Source organism: Chrysochloris asiatica, unplaced genomic scaffold, assembly GCF_000296735.1.
Source record: "Chrysochloris asiatica unplaced genomic scaffold, ChrAsi1.0 scaffold00069, whole genome shotgun sequence".
Taxonomy (NCBI): Eukaryota; Metazoa; Chordata; class Mammalia; order Afrosoricida; family Chrysochloridae; genus Chrysochloris; species Chrysochloris asiatica.
Window position 1 is genome coordinate 15,862,394 of NW_006408587.1, and position 19,215 is coordinate 15,881,608.

General features: G+C 39.0%; 1 protein-coding gene across 1 annotated transcript in view; it reads left to right on the forward strand.

Annotated features, from left to right (window-relative positions):
• Nucleotides 1–19,215, forward strand: part of ERP44 (endoplasmic reticulum protein 44) — a 127,316-nt gene that overhangs the window by 54,217 nt on the left and 53,884 nt on the right. Inside the window, exons 2-4 of the mRNA XM_006864723.1 lie at nt 3,568–3,640; nt 5,552–5,591; nt 10,801–10,916. Of these exons, the coding sequence (XP_006864785.1) occupies nt 3,568–3,640; nt 5,552–5,591; nt 10,801–10,916 (229 nt within the window). The remainder of the gene's footprint in view (nt 1–3,567; nt 3,641–5,551; nt 5,592–10,800; nt 10,917–19,215) is intronic.

Genomic DNA, 19,215 nt, shown 5'->3' on the forward strand with positions numbered 1-19,215 from the left:
TATAATTTTCAATGGCTGATTTTTCAGAAGTAAACCTCCAGGTCTTTCTTCCACAGTGCCTCTGAGCTATCAGCTGAGCATATTAATCGTTGGAACCACCCAGGGACTCCTACCTAGCTCACTTTTGTTGTTAGCTGCTGTCACATCTACTCCAGCTCATAGTGACCTTTTGTTGGGGGTCTTTCACTTTTTTGTTGACCCTCTACTTTATGAAACTTTATGTCCTTCTCCAGGGACTGGCCCCTCCTGGCATATCCAAAGTATAAAATAGGAAGTCTCGTCGGTCTCGCTTCTAAGGAGCATCCTGGATGGACTTCTTCCAAGACAGATTCATTTGTTCTTTACAGTCCATAGCGCTTTCAGTAGTCTTCAGCACCACACATAATTCAAATGCAACAATTCTTCTCTGGTCTTCCTTCAGCTCTCACTTGCATATGAGGTGTAACTGAAAATGCTATAGCTTTGGTCAAGCGCACCTTGGTCTTCAAAGTGACATTTTTGCTCTTTTACACTTTAAAGAGATCTTTTGCAGCAGATTTATCCAAGTCAGTAAATCCTCTGATTTCTTATAATCCAGTGCTTATTTTTCTTACGTATATATGATTCCATGAGCATTGATTGTGGATCCAAGTAAAATGAAATCCGTAACAACTTCAGTCTTTTCTCCATTTATCATGATGTTATTCATTGGTCCAGTTGTAAGAATTTTTTAATTTCTTTACATTGAATTATAGTCCATATTGAAGATTGTAGTCTTTGATATTTGTGTTTTTTTGTGTGTGTGTCTCTTCCTGTTTTGGAATTCTGATCACATATAAGTTATCCCTCTTGATATTTTCCCACATAAATCTTAGGCTTTCTTTGGATTTGTTTCTTTTTTTTATCTGATTGTTCTGAACTTGAAGAAAAATCTCTAGATTTTTCTTCAAGCTCAGTAGTTTGCCTTTCCATTGATTGAATTGTGCTGCTTTGCCCTGTTAGTGTATTATCTATTTCTGCAGTCTTAATCTTCTGGTTTTCTAATTGTTGATTTTGTTTAGTTTCCATATTTTTGTCAGCTTGTTTCTTGAAGTTTTCCATAGTTTTGTCTGTATTTTCCTTGATTTAATCTTTGGTTTTCTATATTCCTTTTCACAATCCATTGAAGTTGCCTTATTAACATTCTTTTAAATTCTTTATCAGGTGGTTCTGATACCGTTTTTGGTGTTATATTTTCTGACTGTGTTTTGGTTTCTTGTTTGAGGCACGCACTCTTGTTTCTTTGTGTAAGTTTCTTTGTATAAGTCTGTTTTCTCTGAGACATTGTGGTGTCATATTTCTTTTTAATGGATGAGTGTTGATTGTTGTGTTCTCAGTCACTCACCACCTGCCTCCTGGTGGATGTGGTAGAGACTGCAAGTGTGAACACAGTTCTCTATCACTATTTGTGTAGTGTAGTTCAGGGTAGGTTCCTGTGCCTCCAGTAAAAGGGATGCTGTGCCTGGCCCCAAACTAGTAGAGGCTGTGCAGGAGGGGATGCTACTGACCTCTGGGTTCATGAGGGCAGGGACTGGCCACATCCCTGCCTACCAGGAGGGCACAGAAATAAGGGAGAATTGTACCCCCTTGCTGCCAACCTACAGCTGCATCTTGTGCCTGCAGGCTTCTGGATCAGCAGTCATTTGCAAAAGCTCAAGATGGCTGCCCTGTGTCCATTGTTGTTATTGCTAAGTGTTGTTGATCCTGTTTCGACTCATAGTGACCCTATATAGAGTTTCCGAGTTATGACTGGTGAGTTTGAACTGCCGACCCTGTACTCAGATGACCTTGTGCTTAGTAGCACCATGCCAGGGCTCTCAATATATTGCAAGTCACAGCTTGAACATTGTTTTCAATTCTTTCAACTGAGAAATGTTGAGGATGTTCTTCCCTTTTGTTTAATACTTCGTCTTCTCCAACTGTTCAGCTCTTTTACTTCCTCATAGTTTCCCTATGTTCAAGAACAAGTTTCAGAATCTCTTCTGACATTCACTTTCCTCTCTTCTTTCTTTCCTGTCTTTTAAATGACCTTTTTCTTTAATATGAATGATTTTTTTTTTTTTTTTTTATTATGTCATTCCACAACTCCTCTGGTCTTTGGTCATTAGTCATTAGGTCATTAGTAACTCTTCAGTACCTTGATCAGGTCCTCGCGTTAGCTTGTTGTTGGTATTGTTAAGTGTCGTTGAGTTGGTTCCAATGCATAGCAACCCTGTATAGGGTTTCCCAGGAACAATTGGTGGATTTCAACCACTGACCTTGTGGTCCAGTGCCTTATCCTACAGTGCCACACTAGGACTCCTGGCATTAGCTGGTGCTCAATAAACTGGAATGGCTCCATGAATTAATTTTCATGCATGAAATCTGATTAGAACAAAAAGTTCTCCCCACAGCAAACACAAAGTGAGTTAAAGATGAAAATTTAAAATAAAATACATTCCCCACCCCCACAGCCATTAAATCAATTCTACCTTATACAGCCTTGTAGGGCAGAGTAAAAGTGCTCCATGGGGTTTCCAGAGCTTCAGATCACTATGGAAACAGACAGCCTCTTTTCTCCTGCAGAGTAGCTGGTGGGGTGCAGCCACTGAACTTTCAGTTTTATTGTTGCTGTTAAGTGCCATAGAGTCCGTTCCAACACATAGCTACTCTACGGAGGGTTCCTAGGAGCAGTTGGCAAGCTTGAACCATCAACTTTGAGGTTCAAACCAACTTTGTAGTCCAGTGCATTCACCCATAGCACCACACCAGCAACCCAAATTAAACCAGTGTGCCGCCAGAACTCTTTTTAAAATTTACTATGTAGTATGCTTTTTAAAATAAGGGAATGACTAGTTTACTTTAAAATTATATCTTTTCTTTGGGTTTCAAATGGATGGCTAAGGTTTTCTTGGGTAAACTTAAACTTTGACCTTCAGATACGTTAAAGTAAAAACAAAAATGAATACCCCTTCACTTAGCACTTAAGGACCTCTGGTAGTGTTGTGGGGTTTGCTAGCCACAGGTTGGAATCTATCAGTCACCCTGCAGGAGAAAGATGAAGTTTTCTTCTCCCATAAAGAAAGACTTACTGCCTTTTGAAACCCTACACAGAGTTTCTGTGGGTCAGGACTGACTTGACAGCACATAGCAAGAGCAGAAGCAACACTTAATCCTGTCATCACCAGCAAGTGAAATGAGACATGAAAGACTTTTGGTTCCAAATTTGCAAAAATTTGCTTTGAATTTTTCCCTTTATCCATCATAATTATTTTCTATCTTACAAACATGGTAGAATCAACAAACTTAGCCCTGGTTTTATATTAAATATATTCAAACCTAATAATCTTTCCATTTTATTGGCGTATGTGTGACTCTTTAGAGATAATAGTTGTTAAAGCATTAATTTTAAAGGGTGAGTAAAATTTTAGTTTTTGTAATTCTTTAGAAATTGTCTCATTTAAATAAATGGAACCAATTTTATTTATACAGTTTTCTTCTTTTAGAAATTCTGCTTTATTTTCCATTTGTGGAAGTGTGTATTAATTTCACATTTTTTTAAAATTTCAGGTAACTTGGGTTTTTACTCCTGTAACAACTGAAATAACAAGTCTTGATTCAGAAAATATAGATGATATTTTAAGTAAGTATCTTAGTATTTTTTAAAGTATAATGTATTGTATTTGTATAAACAATGATATCTTGGTTATCTAGAATTGTTGTACAGTTGGCATTCTGATTAATTCTATAACTGAACAAAATGCTTTTGGTTTCCATCTTCAGTAAAATTTCTTAAAGTGTGTACATTACTGTGCAAATAAGTAAATAAATTTATAAACATTTAGGCTTATTTTGTTTCTTTGCCTTACTATAGATGCCACACTTAATACTTCCCAAAATATTTGGTAAGCATTGTTAGAGACCAGGAATTCCCACAGTATAGTACTGATTGTTACTGACTTTGGGTAGCCTAGAATGTGTTTGTCTTCATTCTAATTAAATCACCTATTCTAGTTTCATTATTGTCATTTAGCCAAGTAAATTCAATAAGTGTTACAGAATGCCTTATTTACTGAAAATGTGATTGCACTTATAATTAAATTGGGAGGAGGAGTTATTTTTTAAAAACATAGTAAAGTGAAGGTGAAGATATGGTTTATAGAAAATTACAAACATAGGATCTTTAGAAAGTATACGTTGTGCATACATTTTATTTCTTATTTTTTAAGAACTCCTTTTAACCCACTGGTTTGAGCTTAAATCAAAAGTAATAGCGATAAAAGGAACTACATCATTCATTGGGCATGATATATTGTTTTGTGTTTTTGAAACTTATATTAAATGTTAATGTCTATTGTGGTGCTGTAGGATAAGCACTGGGGGACCGCAAGGTCAGTTTGAACCACAAGGTTGGTGGTTCAAACTTACTAGCCGCTCCTCAGAAACCAACAACAGCACAGTTCCCACCTTATGGGATCTCTTAAGAGCAGTGATTTTTTGTAATTTAGCATGCATCAGAATTGTCTGTTGTTGAGTCCTCTACTATTAGTAACATATATTAGTAACATCCTGTTAGGCCCCACCCCTTGATTAGAAGATTATTGATAGGCTTCACCCACATAGTTGCGTTTCTATAAGTTCCTTGGCAATGTAAATGCTTTTGATCCAGAGACCACACTGTTTGAGCCATTGCTTTACAAGAAAAAAACAAGGGGATAAAAAATGCTTGGAAGGTATAAAAAGGAAGATGAGCATTAAAACTCACAGACCTTTCTCACTCATTTTATGTCTCAATTTCTGGAATATCTTTTTTGTTTTATTTTGGTGACTATTTCAGGAGTTTATGTAAGTTTCTCCGAATTCAAGTTAGGCAAATGTAAGGGAGCTACATCTTTCTTCTGCCTTCACATTCTGATATGCAAATGGTAGTAAGTTATTTTTGCTGCAGAGAAGAAAATGGATTTTGTTGTTGTTAAGTGCTGTTGAGTCGATTCTGACTCATGGTGACTCTGTGTAAGGTTTCCGAGGAGCAGGTGGTGAGCTTGAGCCACCGATAGGACCCAGTAAAAATGCTTATCTCCAAGACTGTTAGTTGTAGACTACTTGCTTACAATGAGTTGGGACATGTGAGATGTTGAAACAGCTTATTCAGGTCTCTTATGTGAAATAGAATTTTGCTTGCAGAGTTAATTCTCAGTGATTCATGGAAATGGAAGATCAAAAAAATTGTCACATTCCAAAATTCTTTCTAAACTTTGAGTACTCTGCTGTTACACTTTTTGTGAGGATAAACTGTTGAGTCACTTCCCTTGGCTGATCCGAGTTTGATTTGTCATTTATTTATTTTCTTTTAATATGCACTGAAGGGTTTATGTAGGCCTCCCATGACTCTCTATATTGGTTTCTGAGGGAGAGGCCAGTTAATCGTTATTGAGAGTCTAAGTGGGACCTTATAGTGGGAAAAGATCATGATGCTAGCCTTATCTTTAGTTATCGCATTATTGTATATAATCACAAATAACATTGGTTGTTTGATTTTGTTTTTCAATTTCAGACAATGCTGATGTTGCTTTAGTAAATTTTTATGCTGACTGGTAAGTAATAATCTTTGTGTTTTGCTTGCTCATCATTTAATTTTTTCCTTGCTATAAATGGGTGGATGGGAAAGTCTTATTCAACTGCAACATCAAATTCCATAGACTAAATCAATTAAGGCTCATCCACAAATAAAATAGCTAAATTTGATGACGTTTTGTCTTTTAAGAGAGAAATATAATTGATCCCATTCACCCACATCTAAACTAGTAGGAGCAAGTAACAAAAACTCAGGTATGACAAAATTCAGTTCTGCGTTTTTCTTAGCTGAAGAAGTAGGGCGGGCAGGGTTTGGAGGTGAGGTTGTAGGTATGGCAAGTTTAGAAGGAAATATGCTGTTGATAGTTTTCAACTCATACCATCTCCTGCCTCTTTAGAGAAACCTTTACTCTATCCTTTGGTTGAATCAGACTCTGTCTTTTGTATTCAAATGTACCCAATTTTTTGTCTTACTGAATTGCTTTGTATTTCATCTTACTTATTCATGTCCAAGCAATTAAACTTTGAGGACAGAGATAATATATTACTTAGTATCCCCAGAATCTAGAGCAAAGACTTAAGGAGCATCGTGGCTCTGCATGATAAGCAGTGGACTTCAAACCACATGTGGTTTGAGCCCACCAGCCACTCTGTGGGAAAAAGATGAGGCTTTCTACTCCTGCAGAGATTTATAGCCTCAGAAACCCTATACAGGGTTGTTATGAGTCTGAGCCAATACGATGACACTTAACAAGAGCAACAGAGTAAAGACTTTATATGTAGATGTTCAGTGAATGTGGCACCAAGATAGGAGGAAGATTCCTGCAATAGGCTCCTAATTTGTTTACTGTGCCTCTAGTTTAATATGTCTGACTTCAGTGTAAACCAGAGTCATCTTATCTAGGTGTAAATCAGATTTGTTTCTAGCCCATCTTTAAACCCATAAATAGTTTCCCATTACTTCAAGGTTAAATTTCAAGTCCCTTACCTTGTTCCAGAAGGTCCCTCACGGCCTGCTTTCTGCTTAACGCTACAGCTAGCTGTATCACCTTGTGTTTTGCTCTCTCCACTCCCACATTCTGTTCCAATTATACTTCTTTCAATTCCTATAATATTCTTCTTCATAAAAGACTCTTATCTTTAGTCATAATATTTCCTCTTCCTGGGTGGATCACTGTTCTTTAACCCATGTTCTGGAGCAGAGACTGGCAGGCATAAAAAAAAATGTCTCACTCTGCTCCACAGCCCCTTGGTAGGCAAAACAGTTCCCCAAAGTAACCTGCCTTTCTAGTGGAGTCCTGGTGTGGCGCTGTGGGTTAATGCACCAGACTGCAAAACCGTTTGAAATGCAAGGTTACCGGTTCAGTCTCACCAGCTGCTCTTCAGAAACCCTATACAGGGTCACTGTGGGTCATAACTGACTTGACGGCACTTAACAACAACAACAATCATCTTTAAAATCTGAAATTAGATGCCCCTCTCTAGTTTACCTTTGGGTTTTTTTTTTTTTAACTTTTCATTGTGAATTGGGTGAAGGTTTACAAAGAAGACCATTAGCTCTACATTCAGCAAACTATACACCTTGTTTCATCTCAGTGATTAAAATACTCTCCCTGCAACAACATTTATCCTACTTCTTCCCTGTGGCTTCCCATTTACATCTTCTATTTCACAAATTATACAAGGCAAAAATATTTGGCGCACACTTACAAAACAAAAAAATAAAGTAGTCAATTAAATGTCTAAAGAGCACATTCTACCAGTCAGCCTCCTGCCCACAGGCACACAGCCACCGCCTCTGCTGTCACTGTGTTTCTAAGGAAGGATCACATGCTCCATTCATGCTCTTCCTTCTTGAAGGTCCTGGGGTTGTGTGTTCCTGAATTGAAAGATTACCTACTCCTTCCTTGTAGTTACACATCTTCTACAATTACAGTTGTGACAATTGCAATGAATCCTGCTCATAGTTACTCACAATGGAATCGTAAAATCCTATCACTATCGTCCTCTGCCCCTTTCACCAGATCCATCTGGGAAAGAGGGAAACTATTCAGTTGGGATCCTACCTTGCCCCCCTAAGCACGGTCATGAAAGCTTGTAAGCCAGCCACTTCATGCCTTTGTAGCTCCCCATTGTTGATAGCCAGTGTCTAAATTTCTAAGCCTAGTACACTGAGGAAACAAGGCTGTTCCTTGGTATGAAGAATCCTTCCATTCTGGTTGGAATTTTGAGTCACTGCATTCATAGGCAAAAGTCTAGTTTATTAAATTGTAGCAATTTGCACTTGTTCTCTATATTAAGCATCTTTATCTTCCTCAGTTCGAGTTCTGGTCAACTAGCCATCCAAGATAGGTCACATGGGTACTAATTACAAGTTTGGAAGTTCATTCTCACCTCCCTGTACATTAGACCAGCTGGCTGCTTCACTCCCAGCCCTAGCCCCCAGGCACTAGGTCAGTGCCTGTGGGCTCAGGAGTTCACACATCTTCCTACACTTCAGACCAGCTCGCCACCTTACCTTGATCAGTACCCCAATCCCTCTTCTGTTCCTTCTTATGTCTTCCCACATAAAGTCTTATACTTTTAGCTCCAAAGGTTGGATCCTGAGTTCTCTCCTGAAATTATGGATGTGGCACAGTTCAAGGAAGAATTCTCTTTGTTATTCTTGTTAAGTTCCCTTGAGTTGGAATGATGCAACAGCACTTACTTACCAGCAATACAACTAAAATAGTGATATACTTCACAATATAATAAGCCACACTAGATCCTTAATAATGTTAGTATGTGCCAGGTTCTTTACAAACTTTATTTTAATACTCAGAACTACCCTGCATGTAGGTATTTGGGTGTTATAATTTTCCATTTTAGGTTGAGGGACTTGAGTTTCAGAAAGGTCATGTAACTAATAGTGGTGAAACTAAAATTTAAATTCATGTATGTTTGACTCCAAGGAACCCTGGTAGGGCAGTGGTTAAGGGCTTACTGCTAATTAGAGGGTTGGTGGTTTGAACCCACCAGCTGCTCTATTAATTACAGCATTGGAAACCCTTTGGAGCAGTTTTGCTGTCACCTGCACTGAATCAGAATCGACTGAAGGACAGTGGGTTTTTTGTATGTTTGACCCCAAGACTTGTTTCCCTCACACTGGGTCAAGCTAGTAGTGGTGTAGTGGTTGTGTACTGTCGAGTTGGTCCCAACTCCTAGTGACCCTGCATAGTGTTTCTGAGGTGTCAGCCTGTACAGGGGCAGAAAGCCTCATTGTTCTTCTGTGGTGTGGCAGGTAGATTCAGATTGCTGGCCTTCTGGGTAGTAACCCAGCTTGTAATCTGCTGTGCTTACCAGGGCTCCTTGGGTCAGGCTAGTTAATTTCCCTAGAGTGTCTCTGCACCTATTTCGTTGGTTTGTAAAGGGATGATTCTGTTCTAGATTGGAAATTGGACTCAGGTGATCACTTTTAATAGCTCCATTTCTTCTGTGATTTTAACTTTGTAAATGTAATATATCCATGTTTGGATACATGTGATGAAGGTATGGTAATACTGGTATTGAACTTTTATATCATCTGAGCCTTTTACCTTTTGGTATTAAAACCGATCCTATTTAAAACTTAAACTCTGGTAGCGTAGTGGTTATGAATCGGGCTGCGAACCACAAGGTCAGCAGTTCGAAACTACCAGCTGCTCCTCAGGAGAAAGATGAGGCTGTCTGTTCCCGTAAAGATTTACAGCCTCGGAAACCCTGTTCAGGGTCGCTATGGGTCGGAACCGACTTGACGGCACTTAACAACAATTTAAAACTTGAACCTGTGTTTAAATACTTGCTGGGCAGCAAAGTAGACAATCCAATCAGAAGATATGTGTCTTGACCTTGTCCTTAAGCCAGGAATCGGTCCACTAATCTGTAACCTAGTTCTTCAAGCAACCATCGATCAGTCCCTCTCCTCTTACCTCCCTCTGCCCTTTAGCACCCGACTTTTAGCAGACCATTAGAACCCACAAACCTGGGGTCCTAACCTCTGCAGTTCCTCCATTCTGTCAGTTTATTTAATAGACATCTATTAAATGCTTATTAGATTATGTAGTCCAATAAGACACGGTCCCTGATGTCCACAGACCCCACCCACCTATCCCAGATGGGAGAGATTTAAGAATGCTAAAAGAGGAAAGAGCCACTTGAAAGCAAGAGATTGAAGATACAGATTGTGTCTCCCTGATATATTCTAGGACATCTCCTTAGGAAGTCAGGTGAGTCGGCTAGAAGAGATGTATATAAGAAGAAATAGGGAGGAAGCATAAAATTTACATTCTTGCATAGGCTTTATGATATCTCTATTGAATTAAAGCAAAAATGTATAACCTAATCACATGTATTAAAGAGTTCATCGCTTCATTTAGATAAATTTGTTAGTGGGAAAAGATTTTGAAAGCAACTGTAGCAATCACAGCTTTTGTCTGTTAACAAGAACTCAGTGCCCTTACACTTGAGAAAATGACTATTCTAACCTAACTAATTCTCATTCTTCCCTTCTTTCTTACGAGGTCCTGTTCATGACCAGCATCATGTATTTGTAAAGTCATTGGCCTGATTAAGAGCCAGTCAGAATTAGAAGTGTGCTGTTTCTGGAATTTTGTGGGGTTTACCCCCTTTTTAAAGGAAAGAAAGAAAGAAACAGAAAATATAGTCAGGAAGGCTTGTTGTGGAATTAATAATGCTTGCTTTTGGACTTAGTATATATACTTATAAAAGCCAATTTTAAAAACAGGTACAGTTTGAAGGGGAATAGTTCACTGTATACTTTTAATTAATGTAACTTTTTTATTTATTTAGAGTTTGATTGAACTAGCCAAGTTTATGCCTCATATTTGCAGTGAGCTTACTATTTTAAAGATTTTATATACCACCTAAAAATATGTGTGTTATTTACAGAAAGCTAGACTGCTTTTGATAAGTGTTCCCGTTTCCATGTATACAAGTCCTGGTAGATACCTAAGACAGAAGGCTTATTTCAGAGTTGTTTCATGACCAATGTGATAGATCTTTAACAGTGGGCTTCCTAATGCTGGCAAGGTTCTTTAAATGTGAAAAACCAAAATCTTTGAATTATTTACACCATCTTGAATTGGTATGGGCTATTCCAAATTGCCTTCCCCTCCATTGAATGGCCTCAGGACCTATGAAATTTTATTATTTCTGCTTTCACTTCTAAATGGTTTTCTTCTCTGTGAATAGGTGTCGTTTCAGCCAAATGTTGCATCCAATTTTTGAGGAAGCTTCAAACGTTATTAAGGAAGAATACCCCAGTGAGAATCAAATCGTGTTTGCCAGAGTTGATTGTGATCAGCACTGTAAGTAGCTCAGTAGGAATTTGGAAGACACTGTCTTATCCCCTCTCCTACATACCCACACACACGCTCTGTTTCTAACGATTCACGTTCTGTGGAGAGCAAACCAAAAAAGTGACCTTGGTTAAATTGCTAATATTTCATCTTTGTTTACTTGTAACATTACTTTAAATTTTGCCTGTGGAATAGTTTTTTTTGTTCTCATTTAAATGTATTATGGTGGTAAATCATAACTGGCAATGTTTTCTACCAAAGCAAATTAAAAATTTGATAAACAAGATTGAAGTATAGTTTCAGAAGAAAAAATTCTGAAAGCAATTTCTTTTATTTTGAAAATAATAGAAAAATACCGTTTATAGTCATTTCAAATAAGATAATCTGATTTTTTTTTTTCTGTGCTTCTGTTATTTAAAAGGTTCCCCTAAGATAGACCTAGACTATCTTTGAGATATTAGTACCTCTGGTTACTAATCATAACTACTGATTGCCGAAAAAGGGCATGGAAGGAGACATCTAACTTCATCAGGGGGACGGCGAGTCAAACTCAACATCAGCCCGGAGATCAGACATGCCCCCACCCTCCAACCTTCTTTATTGGTTCCAACCCCAGCCATTTCTCCCAGAGCCATCTCTGTTCAGCTGGCCATGATAATCATTGCGTGGCCACACGGACTCAGACATCATACTTACAGTAATGGAGTTTAGTAGGAAAGTGAACAGGTTACAATTTAGGATTGGAAATGCTCAGGAGACAGTTCTTCTAGTCAGGACAGCCTCTTTTTAGGCTACAGACAGGCCTCCGTGATCCTTGGCCTCTCAGCCATGGGCCCCTTGCTATTCCAGCAATTCCTATTACAAAGTTCTTCTTGTGCTGCTGATAAGTACCCAAATAGCACTCCACTTTGCTGTAAGTTTCACAACAAATGCACTTGGTTATAGCTCGCTGATTAAATGCTTGGAGGCACCCCACTTCACAAGTAAGCCTCCTGCTCAAAGGCCCTCAGCTTTACTTGCTTTGTGGATTGGGAAGCCCACTATGCAGGCTCTTGGTTCTGCTGCCACTGCTCTTCAGCCTCTGCTATCACATCTTTGTCTCCTGGGTCAAGGAGATGCAACAGATGTGCTCCGCTTCTGGCTCTTCTTCCTTAATGGTGGTGAGGTCCCCCTTCCTGCTTTTGAGCTGGCTCATTTTACATCCATGTCAGAGTGCCAAAGGTTTACAATTACAATTAGCCCTGTTAGCAATCACTTGTAACTGACTCCTATAATCGATTAGCATCTCCCTATGATTGTTTTCCTTGACTCATGAGAAAAAAAAGTTTGTTTGGTGAGAATTACAAAGACTACGGGTAGAAGAGCCATATGAAGCTATCCACTGTGTTGCACTGAGGATTAAAACAAGAAGAACAAAAAAACCCCAACATTTATGTTAATGTTAAACTTAAAATTCAAGATGGTCATTCCAGTTGAGCATTCTCTATAAAACCCTTCTGGTTTTCTGTATTCTTAACAGATATTCTTCAGGCGAGGTAGTGCGCTAGCAGTGATGCTTCCTCCTGGCTACTCCCGTTACTCTCGTACTTTCTCCTTTCATAGTGCCAAACTTGTAGATGGTACTTGGAGTTCATTGGGTCTTAGTTGTCTAGCCAGCTGTACTTCAGTCCTTCTGCACTTCAAGGGCATTCCTTTTTTTTAAATGCTGGTTTTAAGTATATACAACATGCATAAGCAAGCCAAGCATCTGACATAGTTACTGGGAGACAGAAACTGCTCATTAAAAACTTGTTGGTTTGAACTGTTGGTAAATTGACTTTTCTGAATATAGGAACTCTCTCCCATTCTTCATGTTCGCTGACGTTTATACTTTTTTTTTTTTTTTTAATGTTTTATTGTGAATTATGTGATAGCTTACATGGGAGGACCTTAGTTTTACATTCATCCTATCGTATATCGTTTCATTGCCATGGTTACAATCCCCTCCATGCATTACCAACCAACCAAAGTGTATACCCTGCAAGCCTGCCCCTCCAGTCGTCAGCACACAGCCCCTCTCCCTCTCTGGGTCTAAAGTCACCAGCCACTCCATCTCTCCATGTCATCATCTCTGCCTCCATCTCTGGTGTCACTGCTTCTGTGGGTAGGGTCCCACACTCCATTCTTCTCCCTTGATGGTCCCACAGACCTCCGTTCCTAGACTGCAAGGTCAGTCACTCCCCTCCTTGCTACAAAGTGTCTACTTTTACATTTCTAACCCTCACAAGCAGTCCTGATGACAGTTATTACTATTGTATCACAAGAGACCTATCCGCATTTTCTTTCATCAGCCCCGCCCAGGCAGATTGGATACTACTCAGTGTAGCAGTATCCTTCCTCCATGCCCTCTGGATCTAGGCTCCTTCTAGAAAGCTTGTAAGCCAGTCACTTCTTGCCTTTGTAGCCCCCTCATTTTGGGTAGCCAATGTGCAAGTTGCCCATCCTTATCTACTCTGTGCATGGAGGGGGTGGGAATGATCCTTGCTGTAAAGATTTATTCCCTCTTTTGAGCTACTGCATCCATAGGTGTAGGTCAAGTTCATCAAATTGTATCAGATCTCTTTTTTTCCCTCTCCTCCTCTTTCTTCTTCTAGTTGAGCTCTGATCATCCGGTCATTGAAGCCAAGTCAAATGGGTATTATCTGCAAATGTGGGTGTTCTTGTGTATATGCCCTCTCTTCTTACCAGCTGGACGCTTCACTCTCCACTCTGGTCCTCTGTAGCTATGTCACTGACTCTGGGCCCAAGAGTCCCCAGGTCTTGCCACACTGCTGACCAACCAGGTCTCCACAGGAGTCTATTGAACATTGTAGGGCTTAGCTTGCAGTTTCATTGCTGTTTTTCCCTCACATCCCCTTATCTGTCGCGATCATGGTCACCAATCAGAGCGTGTATTCTCATTGAGTCTTAGTCTTGGAAGGGGGCTCGGTCATTTACACTAAACCCACCAATTAGAATGTGTTTGTATGTGTGTGTGTTTGTATGTCTGTGAACTTTTCATTGTACTGGTGAAACAATAGAAATAAAGCTAGCCTAACCATCATCACACAGCTTACTGTGTAGTTAGAATTAGGGTTCAGGTCTTCTTACCAAACACCTTTACAAACCTATTTGCTTCTCTTCTGTTCCATTCAAGAAGCATTTTGGGATTTACTCATACAGCTTTGTTCTAGACAGAAACAAATAATGGCAAAGCATTTCAGAATCATCCAAACCCTATACCTACACCTGTGTCCGCCAGATAGGATGGAGTGAGCCTGGGCTGCAATCTATGCTACCTTCTGGATCTTTCCTCCCACCTTTCCCCCACAGAAAACATGATGTTTTTGGCATGAGTTCTCATTTCAAATCTGTCTGCATTTCATTAGGCAGTACAGTCCACTTTCCCTGAATTACTTTCACAAATTACTTTCACTGAATTTGGACCCTAAAAACAGAATTAATGCTCTCCATTTTAAAATCACTGGCAAGAAAAACTGAGCACTGAGCATCCTTGATTTTATCTTTTAAACAGATTAACTTATTTTCAGATAAATATGACATCCTGGCTAGTAATCAGGTATTTTTTGTTTTGTTTTGTTTTTATGGTAGAAATAGCCATAGTTTGGATGTCTTTGATAAATCAGAGAGATCGACAAAGTTAGTTGCTAGTAATGAAAGTTACATCTCGGGCATTCTGTAATCATCTGAGTATTTTTTTTTCCCCTTCTGTGTAATTCTTCACTTTTAAAAGTTGACATTATGAAACCCTTATTAATGATGTAGTTATCTTTTCCTCCATCTCTCTAGAGATTGTTGTAAAATAGGCAGTACATTTGATAACACCGTATGTGCCAGTTATACTGCATAGGATTTGCCCTGAAAGGATCTTAAGAGTCTATAACCTGGGGAAAATTCCTGTTGGGCACATTGTTCTTTTGTAAGATGTGGTATGGTGGTTTGTTTTTTTCTGTTTGTTTGTTTGTTTTTGGCATGGTGGTTTTTATCTCTTTGCAAATAGACCTAACAAAGCTTATGTCCATTTTAACAATTTTTGTTTAAGTAGCATTGATTACATTCTTCAAATTGTGCACTAATTTTGCTATCCTCCTTCTCCAAATTATTCTATTACCATTAACATAAACTCATAATCCTCTAAGCAAGAACTCCCTTTCTCCCTCCTCTCTATCCCATTTGCTACCTATTTGCTTCTCTTCTGTTTAATTCAAGTGCTTGGAGGCACCCCACTTCACAAGTGAGCCTCTTTGGTTTCTGTATGTTTTAACAAGATCCCTAAGTGATTCTTAGTTACTTGAGATTGTATAATAAGATCTCATTAAAGTGTAGATTCAGATTCAGTATATCTGAATGCAAATTCTCAGCATGGGTCGAACCATACTGAACATTTGCAGTCCTGGTTTCTAAGGCTGTAAATGTTTACAGCAGCTGATTGCCACATTTGTCTCCTGTAGAGCAGTTGGTGTATTCTAATTGAATTTGGTGGATCTTGGGGTTAGCAGCCAAGCACTTAACCACTGCATCACAAGAGCTCCTTAATTGGAAAATAAACCAAAACCAAACTCTTGCAGTTGAGTTGTTTCTGACTCATAGTCTCTACATAAGGTTTCCATGATTGTAAATCTTTACTGGATCATACGTACAGTCCAATTTTTTTCCTAGGGAATGACTAGTGGGTTTAAACCACTGAGCTTGCAGTTGGAAGCCCAGTTAAAGACCCTACTGGGTCCTTAATTGGTACATACTAAGTGCTTTAAAAATGTTAGATTCTTATTATCCTTGTCCATTTATACTCACTTACCAGTGATTTTGTTATTTTTGTAGTCTTCTCATTATGGAACTTTACTTATTTTTTTTCATCTGATCCTCCAGCCTCAGTTCATGTTATCTATGTTAATTTCCTTATGGCATATTTTTCCAAGTGTACCTACTTGGTACAGTGATGGTCACAAATGTAGCAACAATTGTGAGGTTGGTACAGGACTGGGCAGTGTTTCATTCTGTTGTGTGTAGGGTCACCAACTTGATGGCACTTAACCATAACAACCTACTTGTTTCTTCAGGATTAGTTTCTGTCAGATGTAAGAAACTTCAAGCAAGAGTAAAAGTGATTTCAGAATCAAGATATCATCCTGCCCACTATGTCTCAGACTTATTAATTGTCTTTGTAGTAGTGTGACAATTGGGTGGGTTTGAATTGCTGGCCTTGTGGTTATTAGAAAACCAATACTTAACCCATGGTACCACTAGGACACCTAGGTAGACAGGTAATTAATAATAAATGGTAGCCTGCATTTGTTTTGTGGGAGCTATAATTTAAGGAGTCCTGGTATGGTGCTGGAGGATAATGTGTTTGATCCCAAGGTCAGTTTGATCCACAAGGTCTCTAGTTCAAAACCACCAGCTTCTCCTCAGAAACCTTATTCAGGGTTGCTATAGATTGGAACAGGCTCATCGGCTCTTAACAACAACGTAATTTAACTGGTTATCATTGTCTTTCTTTCTCAGCAATCTAAGAAGGTAGATTCTACTATAGATCATCAAATCTAAATTATAAGGCACACTTTTCCTTGGTGTTGTTGTTATGTGCCATGAAGTCAGTTCCAACTCATAGCGACCCTGTACAGGGTTTCCGAGGCTGTAAATCTTTATGGGAGCAGAATGCCTCATCTTTGTCCCACAGAACCACTGGTAGTTTTGAACTGCTTACCGTGAGATTAGAAGCCCAATTCATAACCACTATGCTACCAGAGCTCCTTACCCTTTTCCTTAACTTGTGGGGGTGGGGGTGGGGAGAGATATGGAACTACAACACAGTATTTTCTTAAAATATTTTATCCCTAATACAAGAACTATTTTAGACATAGATATTTTTAAAAATAATATCATGAATGTGTATACCTAAAGAATTTACACATAATCCTGGAACAACTTCACATTCAGAGTCTGTGTCTTGTGCATCATCTTTATCTAACTTCTGCACAGTAGTGATCTCTGTGCCATTAAGAGCATTGGTAATGGTCGTGATTAGAGTGTTAGTCTCCTGTTTCTAGTATTTTCTTTCAAGCTGCTGATACCCGTTGTGTAGTTTTGATACTGGCACTTTCTATTTGACTAACCTGAGTTTAAACTAAACTGAATTTATCTCAGTTGGAATGTGTCACTACTGGCTCAGCAGCTTTTATTCAAGGCCAGTAAGATTTGAAACAAAATGTTAATAATACTAGTTTTCCCCAATGGCGGTTGGATTACAAATGGTCCTTGTTTATTTTTGGTTTTGTTTATTTGTAATTGTGTTTTTCAAAATTTGTATGCACACACAATAGAAACATCTTGTGTCAATTGTAGATGGTAACCTCATTGTAGATGGTAACCTCATGACACAGCGGCACACAACCACTGCAACCACCGCCACCACTTAGGAAGTTTAGGAGTTCATTAGTCCACCTATTAGATCATACTGCCTTGTTAAATGTCAAGTTGGTTCTTTAGTTTACCCTATTGTATCATACTGTCTTGTTGTTATTAAATGTCATTAAGTCGGTTCTTATATTGGCCCTGTATAGGGTTTTAGAGGAGTAGCTAATGGGTTTGAACTGCCAACCTTGTTCACAGTACGGTGCTGATCCTACAGCACCACACTAGGAGTCCTTTACTGCTTTACCCTCAATCTGTTGCTGATAGGACCAGGCTCTCTTCTGACCTCCAGTGGCCTTAGGCTGTATGGCACCCAATAAGACGCATTCATCCATCGTTTGGTCAGTGCTCCACAAGCATTTTTAAGAAACCCTTTGTAATTGTTCTTAGTTTAGATGACACATGCTCTCACATACTGGAGTTATTCTTACATGTCTACCTTCCAATGAAACTCGAACCTCCCTAATTAGAAATTGGGAAGCTTTTGAAAGAGCTGTACATAAATGTTGTGGTAAGAAAAAAGAACAAGAACATATGAAGTAAAGAAGGCCTGCACATAGAAAGGATTTCGGATAAGCAGCTTTAGCCTGAATCCTGAATTAACATCTAGACTTTGTTTGTAATTTTTTGTTTAGGGTTTTCTTTTGCTGCTGTTCGGTTTTTGTTTTTTGTTTTTGTTGTGGGGCTTTCCCCCGTGGTGGGGTCATGGTTTGGGATTGGAAAAGGTAACTAGGCAGCAGTGGCTGTTATCCTGGAACAAGAACAGTAAGGACCTTTGGGTTGAACTTGTCAGACTTTTTGTTCTGTGCTGTGTAGCCTGGCATTATTGAGGGAGGGAGGCAGGCAGCCAGAACCGTCCAGGGAAAGTGAGTGACCACTGAACCTTCAGCAAGCTGGTAACCTCTGAAATTTATAATTCCTTCTCCCTAATCCTCCCCATACTTAACATTAAAAAGCAAAAGGAACATTTTATTGTGCATTTGGGTGAAAGTTTGTAAAGCAAATTAGTTTCCCATTCAACAATGTACACATTTTATTTCCTGACACTAGTTGAAATTCCCTTGACATCAGTTTTAACATTTAATTCAAGGCTTAATACCTGTTTGTTTTGGATCCCTTTCCTGTTCAAATGTACATTTGGATTCAGTATATCTGGGGTGAAAATGCAAATTCTCAGCGGCCCAAATTTGATCTATTCAGGTGTGTGTTTTTTTAATAAAACTTTTATTTCACCCTTTAAGTCTTTCTTGGAGACCTGGTTGGCACTGTAGGATAAGTACTGGATTGCTAACTATATGTTCAGAGGTTCAAACCCATCAGCCACTCCTCTGAAACCCTATACAGGATCAAGATGAGTTGAAAGCCACTTGACAACAATTAAACTGCTTCTGGCCAAAGCTGGTAAAAAGTCACCTTTATGTCTGAGATTACTGATTAATGTAATTTTCAGGTGTTTGTCTCATAATAACTAAAGGCCTCATTTTGCATCATGCCTGCTGTCATGATGTTATTGGAGAATGAAGCAAAGAAGTTTCTACTCCCCTAACAGTCCTCAGATGCTAGTACATCTTTTTTGTTAATCCATAACTAAAATTTTATGTGATAAGAGGTTCAAGCTCACCAGCCATGCCTCAGAAACCCTGTGTTGTTGTTGTCAGGTGCCATCGTGTCGGAACCGACTCATAGCGACCCCATGCACAACAGAACGAAACAATGTTCGATCCTGGGCCAACCTCACTACCGCCACCACACTTGAGTCCATCAATAATGCCACCTGGCTGATCCATCTCGTTGGGGGTCTTCCTCTTTTTCTCTGACCCTCCACCCTACCCAGCATGACATCCTTCTCCAGCGA